Below are 23,323 nucleotides of genomic sequence, written 5' to 3'. Positions count from 1 at the left end.
CACACATTGCATAGGCTGGGAAGAGTACCCAGGAAGGGTCACTGTGTACTTGTTTGGTTTTTACGCTCTTCAGATGTCTGTCCTTGACTGTCGTGGTATCCCGCGGTGGTAGGGAGGAGAAGAGAGATCCAGCAGGCAGGCAATGTGCAGGAAGATTCCTTTATTTAATTATTTTACAACTCTTTTATGGACCTTTTTCTTCATAGTCTAATTGGTCAAAGGATCAGCCACCCCTTGGGGTGATTGGCTAAAATCCTAAAACATCCATTGTCAAAATATTTTCCTACTGTACCGTAAACAAAGCTTTGCAAGGTTGCAGGTGTTCATAGCTCATAGAACTCTACTAATATCTTCTGTGAGAGAGAAAAATATCTCACAGGACTGGAAAGAAGCAAGAAAGATTCTTGCTAGCTGCATATTTGTATCCACACTTGACCATTGCTGGAAATGGGACCTTAAGCCAGACAGACTTTGGTTTGACCCTGGGAGTCTCTTATGCATTCTGGAAAGCATCTGAGGAGAGATGGGAGGAACTGGGGTGAAGTATCAAGAGAAGTGTGCTATACACCTGTTATGTACTATTAGGTACATTAAAAGTAGCTTCAAAGAGAAAAGAGTGGGAGCTAACAGTAGATGGGTCTAAGGTGATGTCCTTAGTGGTGTCTAGTTAGAAGGAGATCCAAGCTGAAGTACTGAGTTATAGAAGTACCTGCGGAGGCAGCAAGCAGTTGGGAAATTCAGGAGTTTCCAGTTATACAGAGGCAACCTCTCTTTTCATGAGACCCTCATGTCTGTCAGCACTGGCAGTGTTGCTGGTTTCCATGCTGTGCTATCCATGACTGCCTGTTTGTGAAGGCAGAGTTGAGATCCTGTCAGCAGAGACTGAATAGCAAGTGTCAAGAGGTGGTGCTGGTTCACCTACATTCACTGCAGTCTAAGTAAGTATGTGCGTAGAAAACATGGTTATAGTGACAGACCGCTTTTTCAGCTTCCTGGAGGTATAGCTGTGAGGTCCAGGTGCTTATTTTGTATGGTTAGGGATTTATATTGCCTTTATTTACTGATGAAGGAAGTCTCTGGTAATACCTTTATATATTCAAATAATTTTGTTGCCTCAAGAAAGTTATGTGGCTTTGTCATCACTAACTTTGAATGTGTTCCAGAAAATGGAAGAAAACCAATATGAAAACAAACCTCTTCCTTTCACTCCCTCTAAGCAGAAATTTCAATAGATTCTGAATGCATTATTTGCAGTGAATGAGTTTGAGAAGTGACTTGACTTTGAAATTTTGCTCCAATTACAGCAGTTGATGTGATGAGGGTAGTACTAATACTGCTAAATGTGTAGCATGTACAGGCTTAGCCATATTTTGTCTTAATGTGATTTTCCTGTGTTTTAAGTTGGAATAAAAACTGCAGGTGCTTTAAATTGCCTTAATAGTGGCTTTGTCTGTGTTTATTTCATGGACATCAGAGTGGATAGTAATGGTGACCAGTAGTGCCTTGAAAGCAGGATGTGCAGATGCCTGTGTGTTTGTATATAGTCACCAAGGGGATGAAATGTATTTCACATTTAGTTGTGTAAAAGGCTTAAGTCTGAGATTATTCTGAATTGTCTGTGTAGTTTCATAGACTGGATCTGATATCAAGAACGTTTCCTGTGTAGTATCCAAGAATTGCCTTCCTAACAGCTGTGAATTTATTCATGGCAGTATAGTTGTTACGGTATGGTAGGCAGTGGTAACGTCATATGCATGACTAGAAGTCCATGGACGGCTCTTAGGTTTGTCTTGGGAAAAAGTTGAAAAGAGGCTGTACTTGAGTTTAAGCAATGGTAGTGCCTGGATAGCTCTCAGAAGGTCTCTGATTACAAAGATTATTTAGTTTTGCAAATATGAAGCTGTTCTGTTTTCCTACCCAGTGTGCAGTGTCTTGGATAAACCAGAGAATGTTTTCTAAATACCGTGTTCTTGCAACTGGCTGGTCTTTGTCTACTCAGCTGAAAGTGGTAATAATAGTATAACCCATGGAGTTGGTTGGTTGACTTTAGAAGATTGACTGAAGAATCACATGTCTGAATTGTGCTTTAGGTTTAAAAAGGGCCAGTTATCAGGAAACATGCTACTTGCTTGGGGAAGGGATCATGGATGTGGCAGGGCAAGGGAAGAGGTGCCCAGCCATAGGCAGTATCTGTTGGTCTGAGAGGGTGGGAGATGGTGGTTTTCCTCAAGGGTAGATCTGACAGTGCTGACAAGAGAAAAATGGCTGAATCAGTAGAAGGGACAAGCAGGGGGGTACCATGACTCCTTTGCCATGTAAGGTGGAAAGACACAGAGAATGCTGTGGTCAGGGGGCAGAGAAGAGGAAGGACAGCGCCTCTTCTGCTTTTCTTCTGTCCTCTAGGGCTGTGATGCCCAGTCGCTTGACCAGGCCCTCAGGTGATAAACTTTGGTCCAGTTTAGATTATTCCTCCTGTCCCTTTACATCTTTCTCCATAGGCAGCACGGCTACCTTGCCCCTCTCTCTCCCCCTTTACAATTTCGGAGTGCTTTTAGCCTCCAGGTTTGCAAAAACGTTTGAAAAGGATAGGGGGTGGAGGAAATAGGAGGGTGGGAAGCGGCTGTGGAGGGAAATGTCTGTAGTGCTGGCAGACAGGCCTTAGGAGGCTTTTTGGAGCAAGTTATACCTCTTTGCTACAGGCCTGTTGGCCTCATTTGGCTTTGGATGTCAGCCTGAATGCTGACGTCCCCTGGCAATCCCTATTCCGTGTTTGAGTGCTGTATTGCCCCTCCGTCTGTCATCTGGGCCAAACTGAGCCATAACTTAACAGCAGTGGCTCAAGCTCTGTATTTGGGCTATTTGCATAGCTAATCAGTGCTAATTTGGGTGATAGATTTAGCATGATAGATGAGGAATATAATGTATTTAAAGCAAACTGCGAACTCAATAGATTTGCAGGTTGATTCTTCTTTGAAGAATAAGTGTTTTTTACTTCCTGGACAGCTTAGGCCTTGGCATTACTGCTTCCTTTTTTTTTTTTTTTTTTTAACCACAAAAAGAGTATATATTTTGGATAGGAAAAAAAATCTGGAAGGACATTGAAGAACACTAATTTTTATTTATATGATGTGAGTTTTTGAAATAGATTCAGCAGTAGAAAATAACTCCATTTGCCACTGCAAAGAAAATGTTTTTCTGTAAACATTTCCTAAGCATGGATAGATATATGAACACAGCTGCTGGAGCAAAGATGTGGCATCGTTTCAGTAAATCAATCTGAAGTGATTCCAGTTATAATTTTTCTGTTCTCACACATTACTAAGAAGGATTGAAGACATAGGTAGAAAAGTTTAAGTGAGAAAATTTGTTTGTAGCAATAACTGCCACATGAGCTAGAATATACAGTCAGTGCTGACTTTATGTAAATGAGAGACTGAAGTGCTACTTTACTGATGTATATTGGCACAAGCTCTAGTTCACTGTGCCAAGCCATACAGTCATTTTTCTCAAACCTCTGTCCTTTTTTAGGGGTGGAAGCTAGAACATTTATGAGTATTCCTAGTGGTGTCATCTCAAGAAGAGGTAGCATAAGTTTCTGTGTTTGGGTCAGGCCCATGAAGTGGGAAGAATTTAAGATACCATTGTTTGTGCAGCTCTCCATAAGTCTAAAAAAAACATGCATGTGTTTACATAGAATTTTTTCTATTTGCTTTATCGATAATAATACTGTTAGACTGACAAAAAATGGCAGGGTAGAAAAATACTTAAAAAAGACGACGATTTCCTCCTGCCATCTATACTGGTGACATGTCACTCCCATACTGTCTTTGATTCCTCTTCTACTGAAAAATCCTAAATGCCAAGGATTCTGAGGAAAAGGAGGCAAGAGAGAGTGGCATTTGTTTCCACTGTATTTCCATGTATTTTTCCAATGCAGTATTTATTGAAGAAATACAGTACAAGCCTTAGGAATTCTGTGAAAGAAATGGTTTTGCAAATGATGAGGAAAGAGATTTTTTTCTTGAAGGCTCATGTGGCTTCTGTTGGGATTTTTGGTAGTTTGTTTTTTAACCGTCTTCAAGATTAGTCCAGAACAGTCCACTGAATTTTTCCTGTCTCTCCCTAAAACCAAGTTGTGGTTTCCAGCTGGAAGTTTTCAGTAACTAATCTCTTGTAACAGGGACCTGTGCGCTTGCCTGGTCGTTCCCATTTGCTATGTCCCATTGCATTTGTGCTGGTGATTCTGCTGCTGCAGAGAGCAGATGGAATGAATCAGGAGGAAGTGTTTTGTGGTTTGCAGTGCTTGATGTAGGTGGCTTAGCTGTTCTGGGCTCCCTTCTAAACCTACTTCTTCTGCCTGGAGTTAGTTACCTGTATTTCATAACTGAAGGGATTCTTTGCAGGGATGTTGAAGAAGACAGAAGACTGTTGCCATTTCTGGGGACAGTAGACACCAGACTTGACTGATCTCATGTGGAAGTGTTACACACTGCGTGTGGGTAAAAGTCAGCTGCATGATAGCAGGGCTTGCAGCAGGGCAGTGCTGCATGCTAGCTGCTGGACCATGGTTAATTCCTTATAAACCTGAAATTGCTGTATGATTAAATACAACTTTAATCATCTCATCAAGTGATGAGAAAAATTGGTGAATTTCCGCTATTCAGCATTGGCATAAAGGAAACGTTTTGCCTATAGCTCTTGCTTGAGCATGTCCAAAGTCATCCCTAGGTGTAGTTGAGCAGAGCTCCAGGGAATTGACTGCAGCTTGATAGTCTCTGAGAACATGGGAAAATCTTGCATGACAGGGGGATCCACTGCAATGCTAAAGAATTTCAGATCTGCCCAGGCTGCTCAATTCCTAGCAAAATAATTACGTAGTGACATAAATTGGAAGATTACCTCATGCCCTGGAGCCTCTTTTATGATTTTCACTGGCTGGGAATTAGCGCTCTGGGCTTTATCACAGCAGCCAAGGAGGCTGTGGCTCCCTAGCACTGCCTCAGAAGGTAAATCCTTTCTGAGTTGCACAAATGCAACTGTGATATAAATCTCCCTCCCCCCCAGCTCCTTCCCCATCTGCATCACAGCTGTACCCAGCTCAGACCTGATGTTAGATCTCCCAGCCTTGGGAACAGGAAAGAAACCTGCCATAAGATTTCTGGGTTTTTGCATGCCACTTGTGCTCAAAACAGGTGGAGGCAAGCAGGCACTACCCTGATGAAAAAGTTTTGAAGTGCCTGCCCTGTTAAGGTTGCTTTGCAAGCTGGAAGATGCTGTACAGGACACTGTGCAGCTGTTCCCCTTGTCACTCTGCCCTTGCAGTGTGTGGGTATGAGTGTGTTTGCACTGGTGGGGAAAAGATGGAAATAGAAACCCCGTGGGGTGGGCTATGGTACAAATACCAGATTTGTGGTTGGTGTCTCCCAGTGTACTGAAGTCACTCCTGTAGCCATTGCTGTAATTAGCTGTGTGGGTTACATTAAAGCTAGCGTAGCAGAACTTAACCATGTGATACATACATACAGAACTCAGACACATGTGATAAATGGTTTCTATTCCTTGTTAATAACCAGTTATCAGCAGTGACAAAGGTTTGTCTTTTTGGTTTTTTTTTTCTGGTGACACAGTGTTATGGGTTGTAGTTGTATAGACCCCGGCTTTAGCACAGCCTTACTTCACACATGGAAAGAAACAAGAGAAGGGTTGGAGTTTTAGTGTATAACTGAGAGAAATTTCAGGAGGTAACTTGGTACCATTTCTGTTGCTAGTTACTGTGCATCTTGCTCTTTTTACAGTGAAATATAATTCCCTAAGAAAAATTCTTCCTACTTAACAATAACTTACCCTCTCCTGAGTTAGGAAGCCGTAAGTTTCCTTTAACTAAAGTCATATATCTTAGTGCAGTTGTTTGGGCATGGGGTTGTTTGGGTAGATGTTGGGAATAAATATATCAGTGCACCTAGAGGTGTTTACATTGCCTATGGATCACGTACTCTGCAGGAGTTTGTATTTCCTCTCCTGTAGCTGATAGTTGTCCTGTAGCCCTGTGTGCCAAGCAACCTTGGCCAAGTGTGGGGGCTCCCTGCCACTGTGAATTGGGGCAGTCTCCACTGGCTACTTAGAAAAGTGTTTTGCTGGACACTTCTGTCTGGAAAACGTCAAAGGCCAGTGGGGTTCCTCAAGAGTTAATGACTGCATGGTTGCTTCTCAAATGGAGAGAATGATGATACAAAAAAAAAAAAAAATACAGGTTTAGCAGCAACCTAAACACGTTGTGGAAAGAACTGTGTTCCTTAGGCACAGTACTGCCCATGCCTTTGAAGCTTTTGAATACCAGAATGAAGTATTGCAGTGTGCTACCCACGAACATAATTTGTGGGATGTGAGTCATTTGGTTTAACCCAGTTTATAATTTGAATAGATGGTACATGCTGGATAGCATTTTTCATTTAGTGGTGTGGCAACAGTCAGAACAACCTGTATTCAGTTCATTGAGATTCTTCTGTTTGCCACTGTCAAAGGAAAGAATACATTGACTTCTAAAACTAACATTTATTGAAGTTCAGAGGTCAAGTGATTACTTCATCTTGGAATGCCTTTAGGTCCAGGATCAAGAAGGACATTAATAAATAAATAATTTTTTTTGCTTACTCTGTGAAACAGTTGAGTGAAAGATAGGTATAAACCCATTGCTTTTTAGGAGATATAAGAAGGTCTAACTGAATGGAATCAGCAGAAACATGTACAAGTCACCAGTGTGCCTTGGCAGTCAAAAGGGGGAACCACATACTTGAGGGGTGCATCAAGCACAGCATCCCTAGCTGATCGAGAGAGGTGATTATCCCACCGCGTTCAGTTTTGGTACTGCCTCACCTTTAGTACTCTCTGCAGTTCTGGGCCCCACAGTTCTAGAAAGTCCTTCAGTGCATCTAGAGGGCAGCGACAAAACTGGTGACAGGGCTCAAAGGCACATCCTGTGAGGAGCAGCTAAAGACTTTGGGTTTCTCTAATCTGGCTGAGGGGCACTCTCATTGTTATCTACAGCTTTCGGAGGAGGGGAAGTGGAGAGAGAGGTGTGATCTCTTCTCCGTGGTATCCAGTGGTAGGAGGTGTGGGAATGCTTGAGAGCTGCACCAGGGGAGGTTCAGACTGGACATTAGGAAGCATTTCTTTACTGAGAGCGTGGTCCACCACTGGAACAGGTTTCCTAGACATGAGGTTGATGTCTGGAACCTGTCAGTGTTTAAGAGGATTTTGGACAATGCCCTTAATAGCATGCTTTAACTTTTTGTGAGCCCTGAAGTGATCAGGCAGTCGGACCATAAGATCATTGTAGGTCCCTTCCAGCTGGCATGTTCTGTTTTATTCTGTTCTGTTCTATTCTATAATACATTATGTAATTAAGATAAGAGCTGTGGCACTAATGGCTTCATGATGTAATGAGTTTAACAGGACATTTACTTGGATTCTAAAAATATTTGAGGCCACATTACCTAAAAACACAGTTAAAGCAGTGTTATATTAACCCAAATATATTGATATGTTAGTTACTTTTTCCCATGGTGACGTAATGCAGTGAGGTTAATTCTGGGTGCTCCTTTGCTTAAGGGTGATAAATCCTGTGCATTGTTTTAAAAATGTTAGCCTTTACCTGGGCTGCAGAATCAATGGAAAATAACTTGGGTGGCATAGAGGGTTGAATGGATCGTAAAAGTGTTTCAGTCTCTGTGAATGTAAAGAAAAATGTTCAAGCAGTGAACATGGACAACAGCCCCCACCAAACAGAGAAGTAATGTTGCTGTATGCTGGTGTTTATACGTTTGCACAGTGCAAAAGGTATCTCACATCTTCCATCAGCTGTGTAGGGGGAGGAGCACTGCTCTTCTAAGATAATGTTGATGTTTTGGTAAGTTTATGGTAATTAATCTCACAGATTTCTGACAGTGTGGTATTTCTTCTTTTTTGTTCAGATACCTTTGGGACTCTTGTTCTTCCAGTAGTGAGTATTTTTTTCATTTCCTCCTTCCTTAGAAAATGTTGACTCCCTGTAACTTGCCATCCGTTGGTGCCGATGATATATTTTGCATGTGATCCCAGTTATTTTCACAGTCTCAGATGAATGTATTTACTGACCAAATCAAGGATTTTTCAGATCAAATGCTGTGCATCTTGTTTGAAGTAATTACAGAATTTGGGAGCTGATTTCCAGCATCAACACAAACTATCATAAAACTTGAACACAGAAATTTGATTTGTGGCTTTTTTTACTGGCTGATAAGCTACATCTGTATTTTAGACACACCATGAAGGCTAATTACAGCTGAAAAAATTGTACAGAGCAACAGTTGAGAAATACTAAAATAAAAATACATTTATGTACAGTCTTTGTAAAGGTTTGGAAATGCAAATTCAGTAAAAGTACATAAAAAAACCCCAAAAGTGTGTCTTGAATTGTGTGTTGTGTATGAATCCTGAATTTGTGATCCTGGACGTTCATCTTGAAAACCCAATCTAAAGAGTTATGTACTTATATCAGGAAAAAAGTTTTACCAAAGTCATCCTTAAGTCTGGGTATCCTTTAATCCTGGGATTAAGTTCTGATCTCAAATAAACTGTCTCTGATTAAATAATCTGGAACTATTTGATAGATAGATAATCAATGACAATGAGCAGCTCAACATTATGAAAATTACTAGGTTGAAATACATCTCTATGAACTACAGCAAATGTAGAAAATTCCATTCATTAAAAAAAAACCTAAACAAGTGCCTTAATATAATCTGGGCAGGTCTTAAAATGTTCAAGCACCTAAAACTAGGCAGGGTACTTTCCTCCCTCTCTTGCTGCTATCTGAAGGATGAACTGACTCATTTTTTAACAGTAAGATTTTTTACTCATTTGTGTAGCCACAGTAGACTTAGGTTTTGTCCAAAGTGTAATTTGCTGGTAGCAGAAGGTGCGTGATGCGTTTCTGGATTCAGCCTCATCTTTTCCAGAGGAAACAGTAGCTGCTTTGTCTGACGTACTTGTGATGGTGGTTGGTGTAGTCGGAAGTATGTGAGATGGCGTTTTTCTCTCTTGTTTTAGGAGTGCCAAAATGGGGATAGTAATACCATTCATTTGGGATGTTTTGACTAAGATAAACTATTTTCGCAGCAAGTTCCTACTACTTAGTGTTAAAAGCTGCCTTGCTCATATTTGGGTTGAGAAATATTAGAAAAGGAGTTGGTGGGGCTGAAGTAGTTACTATTATTGTAGCAATGACCTTGTGGAAGTGTTATATTAGTGCAGTTTCTGGTAGCATAGATGTGCGAAACAGAAGGTGGGTTACATTGCACCTCAGCTGTCCTAATCCACTGCCATGGCCATGCAAACGTCATTGTGTCTGACCTTTGCATCAAGAAAGGTACAATAGGCAGTTTTGTTATGGTGTTTTGGGAAGGAAAGATCTTTTGAGATACAAAAAGTGTAAAAATCTAGGGAGGAACCCACGCAATCTATCAATATTTGTGATAGGAAAGAGATACAGGAAAATAGATGAGGTCTCTAAATTGCATTTACAGATTTTTAAAGAAGAAATCAAAGACAATAATTGCAAGCATGTTAAAATAATGCCATAAGTTCAGTTCACTGCAATGATGAAACAAAACAAGGTTATTTTTCACCATTTTGATTTTGAGTGATTATAATGTGTCCTGGAATTCTTGTAGTGAATCCTACATGCTTTTTAGGGATTACAGCTTCTTTAAGAAATACTAACATTCATAAATGAATATTTGAGGTAATAATAAGCTAATATTTGACAGATGCAGTAGCTAAGGCTGTAACATACTGCAGAATATTTGGTGTGGAATCTGGAGGGTGTTGAAATATGTGAATCATATGTTCTTGGCAATGTGTGTACAAAAACCTGCAGCTGAACAAAATGCAAAATCCATTTCAGTGTGAAGCTTTGGATTTATAAAATTAAATTTTAGATGCAGATTTTAAAGGGGCAGTGTCTTCTTCCCATGTCATCATAGGCCTGCTCATGGGTGAAAAAGAGCCTTTTTATTTTTCCCCCTTCTTGATTTTTTTTTTCCTGGCTTGTTTTTAAAAACAGAAAGTCAGCAGAGAGGAATAGAATTGTAGTTGATTCCTCTGTAGAGGTAAACACACAGAGAAGGAAATGTGTTCTCTACAGACATTTGCATCTACTTCATTTGTCACCCAGTGACATTTTCCCATGTTTGTGAATGCCTGTTACCTCACTGTGCGCTGTTAAAATGAGCTTTGACAGCAATTCAGCCTTTCTTTATAGGACTTGGTAGGATACTTTTGAAGTGCTGTGCCTGGTGAGTTAACAGCTGTAATTTTCATTACAGTGCAAGAGGAGTGCTTCAGTTCCATATGTTATGCTGAAAAATGCTAGCCTGTCTGCTTTAGTTGTCTTAACTTCAGAGGTTTTACTCCAGATTTACAGTTTTAACTCCAAACAGAAGCATGTGACTCTTAAGCTTTTCAGCAGGGCTGCTTGTTGGAATTAGCTGTGTTAAAACCCTTTCCTTTCTTCAAAGAGACGTTCTGGCAGTACAGAAGCCAGCATCTGGGCTGGGATGTCCCTGGGGTCAGTGGTTGTCTGTGAAGGCTCTGCTCAACTAAAATTCCAATGCGCTGCAGCATCTCTGCTTTAAGCCTTTCAACCCCTGTGACTGAGATTCCTCCCAGCTAACTTTAGGAAATGAAGCGATGCATTTGAATGATAAGCTCTGGATTTCTGCTGTGCACTGGAAAGACACGGAGAGAGAGAGAGAAAAGAAACCTGTGCATGATTACTCTGATCTTAATGTGGTCTAAATTTCCTTGCCAGTGATATCTGTCTTTTCTGCCTGTACTGTAGAATCCTTCAATGTCTGTCCAAAATAAGTTAACCATATATAATTTCTGTTCCTTCATTTCTTAAGATTTTGGGAAGAATAATTATTTTACTTTCTAAATGAGTCACAGTATGTGCTGTAATTATGAATCATTAAACTGAAATGGGACAGAATCTGTGAAGTTGCTCTTGAAAAACAGTACCTCACCTCATGAGATATTAATTCTGTGTTTGATTTTTCTACCCCAAAGGATATAAAGCTAAAGACTGTAAAAAAAACAAGTGCAAAGTTCTCTTACAGTCCTGCTCATCTTGCTTACACATACCTTCTTCAGATCTTTTATTTTTGGAAAATTTATTGGCAAAAAAGTGATGAAGAAGAGTATTAGCCCGTTATATCAAACCCAGGAAATTTCTAAACAACTGAAAAGAGAGACCACAATGTATGTATGTGTGAGACTGTGAATGGCATATGAATGCATAGATACTTGTTGAAAACCTGGAAATCTGTTGAATTAGATGGAAGTCTGTTGAAAACATGCTTCTGATAACATATTTTCAGGTAATTGTTGAAATAACGCATTAAAGCCATGGAAAAAAATCCTTTCTCTTTTTGAGAATATACATAAATTGACAAGTTTAGGTATATATTAGTTCTTTTTGTCAAATGTTTTTTAAATAACAGTATCTTCAAGAATATTTTTGATACCTAACAGAGAGTCACTATTTCTTTTTAAGCTGCCTCTGAACATTGCTTCTGGGAATTACGAATTACTGGTGGAAGGCCATGCTGATGGCCGGCGCATCTTCTCTAACCGGACCAGCTTGATGTACATGTCAAAGAGCAGCTCTGTATTCATCCAGACTGATAAATCTATGTATAAACCAGGACAAGATGTGCTCTTCCGGATTGTCACTGTCTACCCTGATCTTAAACCTTACAAGGTGTCTCTGAATATATATATCCGAGTAAGTGTCCACAGGAACATAGTGACATGTTGGAATGTGTCATATGTTCCAAATTTGTGAAAAACACAGACCATATGTATTGCTACCTAAATCTTGCTAGCAAGGCAACTCATATTTAACATGCAGCTTGACTTTTCTCCTAGGATCCTCGGAGGAAATTGATTCAGCAGTGGTTGATGGAGGAGGGTGATTTGGGTGTAGTTTCCAAAAAATTTCAGTTATCAATGAACCCTCCACTAGGAGACTGGTCCATAGAGGTTGAAGTGAACGTGAGTATTAACATTGCCAAATCACAGAGAGATTTATTTCTTCTGCTAGATGTGTATAAAATTGTGCTTACGTTGCTGAAGACAGTTGTAAACATGGCTCATGAGATGACCAAATCCTTCCCTCATGTCAAATATTGTGCAATATACTATGCAAAGATAATATGCAAACCTCACAAGATTGTCAGTAGTATATGGTTTTGTAGAGAAGGATACAAAAACCCACATACATACTTTATCCTAAGGTCTGTGTTTTGATTCCAGAGTAAAAATGTTATTAAAATAGTGAGGTGTTGTAATACTAATATAAAAGAAAGATCTCATGGAGTATAATTTTTTTTCTTTTTAAGTGAAATGCTCTTACGTTTATTTTGAAAGCAAATAAACAGAAATTTGCTGTGCCAGCTGTGCAGCCAGTCAAGTGTCTCAAGGGTTGAAGAACAAGACTATTTACTGATCTTTAGGGGTGTTTCAGTGATTCACAATGACTGATGAGTTACTGAGGAAAAAATAACTTTGTAAAACAGAAGGGGTGACTAGTAATACAGAACTGTTGCGTAACAAAACTGGAAGAGTCTGTGTTGGACGTTGCTATTGGCAGTAGTTCTCTCAGGCCAATCCTTCAAGCTGTGGAAGGATACACCATGGAACATGTTTCAAAAATAGCTGGAGGTTTAGCTGCTCAAAACTCTTGTGTGTCAGGTTTATTCAGCCTGCTTTTAAATACCTATAATTTGGGAACTGCATTTCCTATTTGGCTTGCAGTGGCTGTTCAGAGACATTTAGCAAGTATAAACAGGACTGCTTAATGTTACATAATGAGGGAGATGATGGGTAGAAAGGAGAAAAACTCACGTGATCATGTATTACTTGGGAGTAATATTTAACAGTACTGGTTATGTGTTTGATAGATTTCTGTAGGCTTAGGTTTGTGAGGGTGGTGCTCAAGTGAGTGTCAGAACTGGATTTTTCAAATACGTTGTCATGTGGGTGTGGAGTTGTTGCTGTTGTCTGTGATGGGAAAAATGTATTAAGTTGTTCCTGCGCTCCTCCCTGTGCTCTGCCACTCCTTCCCATCCCCTGACTGCTGTTCAGCAGCCTCTCAGTCACGCTGAAGCAGCTGCCATCAGGCTGAGATCTAAAGTGCAGTGGGGAAGTGACCCAAATTGAAAAGCATCTGTGTTTTTCTTTGCCTAGACCAGACCAGTTCACTGATCCAGCTGTCAAGCCATCCCCACTCACAGCTATTGTAGGTGCTTTTCAGAAGTTGGGGAAGTGTGGCTCAGACAGGGAAACGAAGGTTGGTGACAGTGGTGGGCTCCTTCAACAGCTCACTTGCCAAGCAAAAAAGTGGGATGTGCTGCTTGGGCTTTCTGCAAAGGCTTGAGTAATGGTGAAATTAGGAGATAATTGATGAAGGAACAGTGGCAGCTGTTTTCAGTATCTGAATGAGTGCCACTCCCTCCTGAAACAAAACCAAAAAGAAAAACAAATTGGAGAGTTGAAAGAAAAATGCCTTGTAAATTCATCTGTGCTAATGAAACAGCTGTGAGACAAGTGAAGGGAACCTTAATAGACTGTAGTTGATGGTATTCTAAATTTTAGCTATGCTACAGAAGGTTAATGATCCTGGAAAATATATGTCAGAGTGGGAATGTTTCTCCAGTCACGAGTAACAAGGAGAAAGTAAATAGGGAACGTTTTGTTCCTGTCTATTTCAACACAGAGCTAAAGGGCATCAGGTAAAGGAGGTAAAGAGTGATTTCAAAATGACTAAAACATCATAACTGAACTGCAGAACACAGCACTAGCAGTTACTGTGAATACTGAAAATTCAGGTGGGATCAAAAAGTGCCTGGACAAATTCACAGTACTCTCCATCGAGAACTGATAACTAAAAAGGCCTTAGGTGTCAGCTCAAGACACAGGGTCACTCCTGGCTACTGTGGTTGATGCAGTTCTCTAGGTGTTCTCTAACAGTTCATGATTGCCTTTTTGGGAGATGCATTCTAACAGTGCAGATTTCTGGAGTAGCTGAATACAAAGGAACCAAACCTGGGATAAAAGGAGATCAGGCTAAATGGTTCCTTTTGACATTTAAACTCTTTAAAATTAAAATCAAAATAGAGGACAAAAAGAAGAGTATATTTTATTCTAAAAAAGTTTTAGACATTGGTGTCCAGACAAACCTGGCTATTTTACAGTGCTTATCCTCTGGGAATAGAACAGCAACCCCAAGTCCCGCACAGAAATACTTATGTTTACTTTCAGGCCCTTTTTTGTTTACACCTGCTCCGCTTTAATTGTCAAATTCCATGTTGAATATAATGACAAAGCATTATGCATTATTTCTATAGCATGTGCCTACACAGCATCTTCATTGGATAAGGATATCATATGCAAGATACATTAAATGACTATTGCAATATTCACACTATTACATTAAGGCTGCCTAGTGTATTGTCTCACAGACCTATTTTTCTGATACTGTGTCAGCTATTGGATTAATGAGACCTGCAAGACACTTTTCAGAATAAAAGAAAATAACTTTTCTAATGGGAAACTCTACTTTATTCTCTTGATTGCAAGGGAGTTTATGCAGTGAAATACAAGATCATACGGGATGGGATTCAGTTTGAACATTAAGCTGTGTAGGTGTCTCTATGTTGGTGATATAGTGGAGATTTAGTTGGTGTTCAGTGAAAGCTAGTGAGTGAGTAGATGACTCCTGGTGGATATTCCTAGCTGTTACCTGGTTATTCCTTTCTCTTCTGCAGCAGTTCTGTTTTTCAAGGGGACATCCAGGTTTTATTGTGTCACATATAAAATTGCATAGATTCACCAATCTCTTCGTGATAACAGAGGTCACTGATAACTTAGATTTACTGCTAAGGAAGACTTAGTGTATGACTGGGATTTTTAATAGGTATGTCTACCTATCCTTAACTAGTACTGCCAGCTCTGGCTCTGCTTGATATTCAGCACAGCTTATGGATCTGTTCAGGCTTTAGGAACATCTTCATATGGCAAACCCAGACTGATCTCTGCATGACTTAGCTATCCTGATGCCATGACCTGAACTTTCTACTTAAATAGCCAGGCTTTCTTTCTCAGATTTCCCTCTTGTCTTTAAAGAGTTGTTAAATGATGAAATAAAATTTCCCTTCTTGTGATTACAGATCAGTTTTCAAGTGTACTGAGTTTTGATTTTTGGAAGTGCTGCCTCTGAATCCTGTTTTAAATCAGGTTTTGGCTGCTTGCTGCTGTTAAACATCCTGTAGTATTTTTTAATAAAAGTTCAGGTGTAAGTACAGCTGTTCCAGGAAAACTCAAGACAGAGTAATTAAAGTCTGGTTTCCAAGTCTCTACCTTGTATTTTAGTTGGATATCTTATATTTCCTGTTGCCGAAAGACTTCTAGTTGCTGAGTTTTAGTAGCATACACCTCCAACCAGAAGTTGTTTCTAGTTAAACAGCATTTTGTAATCTAATTTATGGAAGTTGTTATGTATAAATTTATTATCAAATATTGAAGAGTAGTAATGGTTCAGGTGCAACAAGGGCTTTCCAAAATATTTTTAAGAGTATTACTTTTTTTTTTTTTAAAGCTTCAGCTATAAAGCAACTTTCAGAATCAACCGGGAATGTTTATATACTTTACATATTGAAGTTTTTAGCTTTTGAGGTTTAATATATATTGCAGTGTATCTACAGTGAATTCTGTCATGTTTTACTGCTAGGTCAGTTATGGATTTCACATCTGATGCATTAAGTTTAATGTTGTATATATAATTGCTTAAAAATGTGTCACACTTCTTCAAAATCAGACTGTACATAAAACTTTTGGCATTGGCTGACTATTCAGTAGTTTGCAAATGTGCACAGATATTCAGTCAGGATCTGCTAGTGTAAATAGTGGTGACACTGGTGGGACTCTGTTTAGTTTCTGGAGACTGTGCTATTGAGTTTGAACAGAATTTCATTTTGGAGTTTGTTTCCTGCATGCAAAAACAAAGCATGGAAGTGATCATGAAGTGCTTCTGTTAGTCCTGTGTAGACAAAAATCTGTTTTATTTAGCTGCAAAGCTAAGGCGGAAGAGTGCTCCTGACAGGGCCTGTGAGACAATGAGGTAGCCCCAGGAATGCAGCTGGTGCCAGCACTGCGCTTTTCCAGGGCAAAACCCTGGACCACACCCAGAGTCTTTACCCATGCTCTAACAGCGATGCGTGTCAATGTCAGAAAGAAATAAGAAAGTGGACCCAGATCCGATTCATTCCAGGGACTTTCAATTGCCAAAGAAGAGAAATCTGTGCAGAACAGTTCCTGTGACCTCACTTTTGTTGGATCAGACTTAATGAATTAAAGCAGGGCGGTTCATCACAGCAGAGCAGAATCTAGACTGTAGTTGTTAGGGATTCTTGGATGTCAGGATCCACAGCGTCTAAGGCTCTCCTGCAGAAAAGCTCATCCTTATCATCCCAGAACGCTTCTGTGGATCTCTTTTTTGGCACTTTTTTCTTACTCTGGGCGATGGACACAGAATGCAATAGGTGTTCTGCAGTTTAAGAAATGATGATTTAGGGCAAAATGTTAGTCTAGAAGGGCGAGTGTACTTAAGAAGCAGGAGAAGGCATGGAAGACAAAACCTGTACTAGAATAAAGCAGCTCTGCAAAAAAAATGGAATAGGCATGGTGTTGTTTTCCTATCTTAAAGAAAACTCCTAAAAATCTCTCTGGGGTTGTGCATATATAACTAACTGACTGCTTGTCTGAAAAGCCACTGTTCCTGGAAACTGGTTTAACAACTTCCATTTCAGTATATTTGAACAATGTTTGCCAGAGAGACAGCCTTGCCCCAATGAATTAAAATGATAGAGTGGTTGAAGTGCTGTTACTTGTCCTACTTCAGACCAGCTTGGCTGAAAAGTGTGTTAGTGGGAGATGTGGCTTGGTATTCAAATCATCAAGATGACCAAGTAGGGTCTTTGCCTTTCCCTGAACCATGAAGCATGGCTTCATTTCTGTCACAAAGCTTGTCATTTTAGAGAAGATGCAGCCAGGAGTGCTAGTCTCACTGTAATCTCTTGTTTTCTACTACTTAACAGTTCTTAGTTTTTAATTGTAGGTTTTGTTGGGTTTTTTTTTTACTTCTAAGATAATGTGAAACAAAATTTTATTTTCAAGGGAGATGCTTTTCTACCATGCTATCTGGGGTAACATTTTGTTCAGGGTTTGCTTTATGGCAAGGGTCACATATATACTTAATACTGGAAATAAAAGCTGTACAGAGAGCAAGATGTGAGATGAATTCACTACAGGTCATTTTCCTAAGATACATGTTCCTGAGGTTACCTGATAGTAATCTGACTGTAGGCTGATACATGCATGTCAACGCTGTAGCATTTTGTGTTGCACGTATTATGATTTGCACAAATGTTGTGAAAATAGCTGGTTCTGCATGTATATTTTCAAACCTAGGAATGTAAATATGGCAGTCATTTTGGTGATCAGTGACTTAATAATGAAATTGGCAGCAGTCTGATTTTTACTTTGACAGGAGTATTTTGCTAGGAAATGTGTAAATATAGATGTATAAAGGGCTTGGTCTGTGATGCTTAACTTGCAAAGTTGTTGATCAGGTAACCAAAGTTTATAGTTGTTTCTAGCTTAGGTCCTGATCCTAGGGTTTTTTACCACAGGAGTTCTCAGTTTATCTTCTCTTGCCAAAAACAGTCATTCCTATCTGATGCATCTTGATGTACCCTGACAATTGGTTATCCATATTCATTCTTCTTTTCCCTCTTCAAGAAAATCAGGAAATAAGTGAAAAAATTAGAAAAATAGGAAAATAGAACACAAGTAACAGCACATTCTATAGGGTTTTTTATTTCTTTCCTTGATTTTAAGTAATAAATAGCTGAGACAAGAAGATATAACACAGGAGTATCTGCTGAAGTAAGTATGACTGTTTGCAGCCCCCTTTTGAGTAAATGTAGAATCATAAGATTATATGTGCTTTTGAAGTAGTCTAGTCCACTAGATAGACACTGTAGTAGCCTCTTGTTTGTAGAAGTTAAGATACGCTAACAAAGGTACTGCTGGTATGTCAGTCGGTTTATCATGATGACTGTGACTACTTATGCTAGGTGGTTTTATGCTAGCTAGCTCAGGTATTCAGTTTTTTTAAATACAGAAACCAGGCATATGTAGATGTCTGCAGACTGGAAGCTGCGCAAGCTGTTCATTAGATACACTTACGGTCTGCTTCACATGAGCTTCTGCGTCCTTCTGTTTTGCAAATGTATACTACTGGTCTCTACAGGAGCTGATAGTGATTGAGACATGATTTAAAATCACACCATGTGAGAAATTGTAGTTTAACTTGAATATGGGTGGGATTTGGCCAAGAAGGTATGTTAAATTTACTAATTTAACCACAATTGTATGTATTTTCTCATATGAATTTTTTTCAATAGGGTCAAGTTCATTATCAAAGATTTAAAGTGATGGAATATGGTAAGTGTTATTTAAGGGCATTTAGTAGTGATCAGAATCAGTAGTGATCCTCTATTAATTTATACTAGCTTCCCTTGGCTGGCATGAACATTTTAAATACTCACAAAAACTTTTAATTTCCAAATCTTTGGCTTCTCTGAGACTGACAAAAAATACCTTCTTATCAGCTGCCCTGTTTATCTCTGGTGGTTTTAATGATCCCAGAATATCTGTATAGTATGTGGTTGTGAAGCTTGCTGATGATTCTGTCAAAGCTGAATAAGCTAAATGTTTTATATTTCAGACTTACAAGCTTATGTGCAGGCTGCTTTTATGATGCTTTGTTCTCCTTTCAACAAAAAGTCGTAGTCTGGGAATTGGGTTAAAAATGCATCTTACCTTATATTAGGAAACTTAGGAAACTAGAAGTCTTTATCAAATTACATGTTCTACCCTTATTACTTAAAAAAAAAATCCTTCTGTGAATTTAATCCTTTCTGTAATTTTTTTTTTAGTTTTGCCAAAATTTGATGTCATGATAACAACACCCTTATACTACTCTTTGAGAGATGAAGATGTAACTGGTGTTGTCTCTGCAAGGTAAGTAAATCACTGATACTGTTGTCACCCTCACTCTTAAGAAACTTACTGCGGGTCTCTAAGTGTCAAAGTAAAACTTATATTTAGAACGCTAACAGAGCCCCATCTATTCAGAATTAGTTGGTTAGTATCCAACAAAATCCAACTGGATTTTGTTGTAACAAGGTTCAGTAGATCTTCAGATTTCTAGTAAGTTCTTTTGGTCTGGTAAGCACTTCTTGAGTATAGCTATACATTTTCAGCTACCTTATTTGAAAATCTTAAGTTTTTTGCTTGTAATATGTATTTTGATACTTTTTGCTTGTTCTTATAGTTCTTTTATGGTACTTTCTAATTTACCACATTCAGGTCTGTAGGTAGAGTAGCTAATTTTTATTAGACTACTTGGAAGATTAGGCAAACTTCTGTGAACATCCTTCTTGTTCTAATAAATCAACATTGTGGATTTTGAGTATGGGTTTCTCCTATCAAAATACCTATACCTGTAAATGGGTAAAGAATTAAAAGCTCTTGAGAAATTCAGAAGAGGCTTCAGTGTAGACTCTTGTGTAAACAATATTTTATTTTTCAGCTGAGCAAATATCTACACAAAAATTTACCATGCATTAATCTCAAAGAGAAATTAGTTTTATTTTTGAAGATGAGAGTCAGGTAGACCTACTTGATATATCTATCCAAGACCAACATAAAGGGTCTTTTGTGGGTTATCTAATGCCTGAAAATACATACCTTCTGAAGAAGCACTCCATTTATAAGTGAAATGCAGAAATGATTGTGTAGCAAGCTATTTAAATTAAATGTTTGAACTTTTAGAAAACACTTTGTTTTGTAGAATCCATGCAACCTGATATTATAAACTATCAAGGCTAGGTTGGATGGGGCCCTGAGCAACCTGATCTAATGGGTGGCATCCCTGTCCACGGCAAGGACCTTTAAGATCCCTTTCATCTCAAACCATTCTATGATTCTGTGAATCTCCTAAGGGGGAATTTTAAAAAACCATTTCCCTTGCCTTTTTTTTCCCCCATTCTGCTTTGCTTTTGGAATCCACTATATGCCAGGTAATATTTGGTTTCTTAAGTTGTTCCACAGGATCCTTCCACAGGATACTTGACTCTTTCATTTGGTATACTCATAAAGTATTTGAAAGTGTACCTGGCTGCTGCAATAAATTCATACTTAGACAGCAGTGAATCACCTGAGATTGAATCCCAGCAGTGACAAAGTTTTCCTGATTCATCGTAATTATTCATAGAGAATGACTTCATTCCTGGTGACTGTTTTTATAGACATAACGCTTATTTATACCAAGAGTTTTTACTCCCCTTACACTTGCAGATGTCATAAAACCCTTTTTCTTCTCTGGAGTATTATTAGATTAAGTACAGGGATGCCGCCCAATGGCAGTATCATTTCAAGGTTAATGGAAACTTATGACTATAATTAGGTCTGATTAGAAAGACTGAGTTCAAATACAAGACAGTGTTATCAGAGTTATTCCTGTAACTATGCTGTTTGATTTTTCTTTCTGTCTGCTTTTCAGCTTTGATATTACTTAAGTGGCTGCATAATGATTTAAAGTACTTTAAAGTTATCACACCTGCATGTATTACTGCTGAGGACTGGAATGATTGTAGGTGTCCTGTCTGTCCCTATGTCATTCCTCTCTGCCCTCACTTCTCTGTTGCAATGTGAAAATGTCATGGTTTCTCTTAAGTATGACTTGGAAACATTTATACAAAATTTTTATTTCATGGCTGCTCAGTGACTGCAGGTTGCTACTGTCATCCTAAGAAGGGAGTAAGTTACAGTTTTCAGATTTGCCCCAGCTGGACATTGTTTGCAATAATTTCTTGAGACTGTGACTACTAAATAATTAGTAATAATTATTAACAAATATCTGGAAATATCTCATTTCATGTTAGCAGTATCTGGTAAACAAAATACTTACACTTCCCACATCCCATTTTAACTCTACTGCATATTAGTTATGATGCTACATCAGTGTTCTATTCAATAACTTGCTTCCAGCTTTTAGCTTAGGATAGTTAACTTTTGTACATTGTACAGCCCATAATAATTTTAATAGGTTTGTACAGCTTGTGTGCAGGAAAGAGAAGCACTGTGTATCTTTTCCAGGTTTTGGGCTTCCATCTTTAGTGTTGATAAACTGGTCTCAGTGTTGCAAACTCCATGTTTCAAAGGAAAAATGTGTTCTAGCCATTTTTTGAGGCCAGAGATTAGTATTTTAGTAGGATCTTTTGCCTTGAGAGCTCTTCAGGAGCCCAGGCCCTGGAGGGTGGTGCAGTGTTGTTTGACTTTGCCTGTTGTGTTTCAGGTACACGTATGGAAAGCCAGTAAAGGGAACTGTAACAGTCACTTGCCTTTCTGTCTCTTACTGGACAAACAAGAGAAATATAACAACAACAATGGAGGTGAGTCATCTCTTAGCAGTTTGTTTAAATGTGTGTCCTGTTGTGGTTTAAGTGACACCTGGGACCATTCCTGAGTGCCAAGTTCAGCTGGCATGGTCTGTGGAGTGACTTGCATGGAGAGTGTTAAACTCTCTTTAATTTCCAGCCTAAAGCATGTACATTCAGACTGCTTGTTGAGAATGATTCTTCGCACCTGTGCTCCCTTTGCCTGTGCCTAGAAGTTATTTTGGAGAGTACCAGTTGACCCTGGTAAAAAAATTCTCCAGGAGCCACATAGGTGCTGGAGGACTCATACTAAGGATTGCTCCCTGGCCGTGTGCCGCCGCACACTGAGCTCTGTGTCACAAGGCCAGAGGAGAACGCTCCAAGTGTCTAGGTGGAGCTCTAGCATGGTAGAAACCAAAGCATTTTGCCTACTAATTGCCAGCAATTACATTTGAGCTGCTGCAGTAATTGTAACCTGAAGTGTGAAATTTAAAACGACATACAGTTTCAATCTGAGCACTTAAAAGAGGTGATAGATTAATTGCATTCTTTTTGAAAAATCAGATATTTTACTTTTGAGATGTGGACTGTGTTTAAAAAAGGTTAAAGTTTTGCTACATGAGGTGACTGTAATTTTCTGTTTGCTGACTTTAGCCGTTGTCTGACTTCCGTGCCTTCAGCAGCACTTAGTCTACAGAAACTCTGAGCTCAGATGCTGAATAGGGTGTACCCCTCTTCTCAGGCAGGAACTTGTTCATTGAATTTTTCTCTAAAGCTTAGGTACCATGGCGCTAGCCATGTAGAAATGGATAATTCTAGAAATTAGGAAAAAAAAATTAACTTTTTCCATAAAGTATTGTTGCCTCTAAAGAAGTAGTGAACTTCTACTGGATTCAATAAAAAGGTTGCTGACAGCAAAAAAATAAAGGGTCAGCATTCATAGTTTTCTGGTGTTGACACTCCAAAATTTGTATATGGAGAGAGCTACAGGGCTTAACCAGAAATAAGCTATTGTAGACAGAAGGGTGCCCCTTGGCTTTTCTGGCTCAACAATTATTTTTTCCAACATTGCAGATAAATGGATCTGTGAATGTAACCTGTAACAAGCTTATGTTGCAAAACTTGAATGCTGAGCAGTCGTGGCACCAAGGTGACAGCGATTACATAGAGCCGATAGAAATGATCGCAGTGGTGACTGAGTCACTCACAGGTATGTGGCTGTGTGAGGTCTGCTGAGGGAAATCCAGAGTAGGTGGGGCTGGAAGGCCTTACTGCTGTGTGGAAGAGCTTGGAGCACTAGAAAAGTATCACGTACTGATGTCAGCACAAACCATCCACATGCAGATATATTATCTGAGCATTGCTTGCCTAGAAATTAAATAGTTTAACCAGCTGTTAACTCAGTTGAATAGAGTTCTATGCTAAATGATTGATTAAATAGCCAAGAAATACATTCTGATGAGAGCTTAAAGTCAGTAACTGATCCTTTTTGATGAGAAGAGCAGGCATAAAGAATTGCTAGCATTAGCCTGAATTTTACAAATTTAGGTTTAATCATAAACTTGCCTGACTTTGGGTATTTGTAAGCCACATTAGTAGAAAGAGTTCCCTGGTCCTATGTTGTCCACAGTCTAATCCCTTCTAGATGGACTGATTTGCAAACTGAGGGGCTTTTGTGAGTTCATGTTCCACTGCACCTTGCACATTAGAAAAAAAAA

At 39.1% G+C, this 23,323-nt stretch overlaps 1 protein-coding gene across 3 annotated transcripts in view; it reads left to right on the top strand.

The window, feature by feature from the left end:
- Window positions 1-23,323, top strand: part of LOC121672887 (CD109 antigen-like) — a 70,774-nt gene that overhangs the window by 7,159 nt on the left and 40,292 nt on the right. For 2 of the 3 annotated variants that reach the window (XM_042045790.1, XM_042045789.1), the window contains exons 3-9: window positions 7,971-7,999; window positions 11,594-11,824; window positions 11,968-12,093; window positions 18,567-18,606; window positions 19,101-19,185; window positions 21,524-21,620; window positions 22,680-22,815. In XM_042045790.1, coding sequence (XP_041901724.1) covers window positions 7,971-7,999; window positions 11,594-11,824; window positions 11,968-12,093; window positions 18,567-18,606; window positions 19,101-19,185; window positions 21,524-21,620; window positions 22,680-22,815 — 744 coding nt within the window. The remainder of the gene's footprint in view (window positions 1-7,970; window positions 8,000-11,593; window positions 11,825-11,967; window positions 12,094-18,566; window positions 18,607-19,100; window positions 19,186-21,523; window positions 21,621-22,679; window positions 22,816-23,323) is intronic. The other variant, XM_042045791.1, reaches the window with a different exon arrangement.

This window comes from Corvus kubaryi, unplaced genomic scaffold (genome assembly GCF_017639235.1).
Source record: "Corvus kubaryi isolate FWS band 111438036 unplaced genomic scaffold, C.kubaryi_AGA036_p1.0 65027, whole genome shotgun sequence".
Taxonomy (NCBI): domain Eukaryota; kingdom Metazoa; phylum Chordata; class Aves; order Passeriformes; family Corvidae; genus Corvus; species Corvus kubaryi.
Note: the sequence above shows the minus strand (reverse complement) of the source record. Positions and strands in the feature narration are given on the sequence as shown.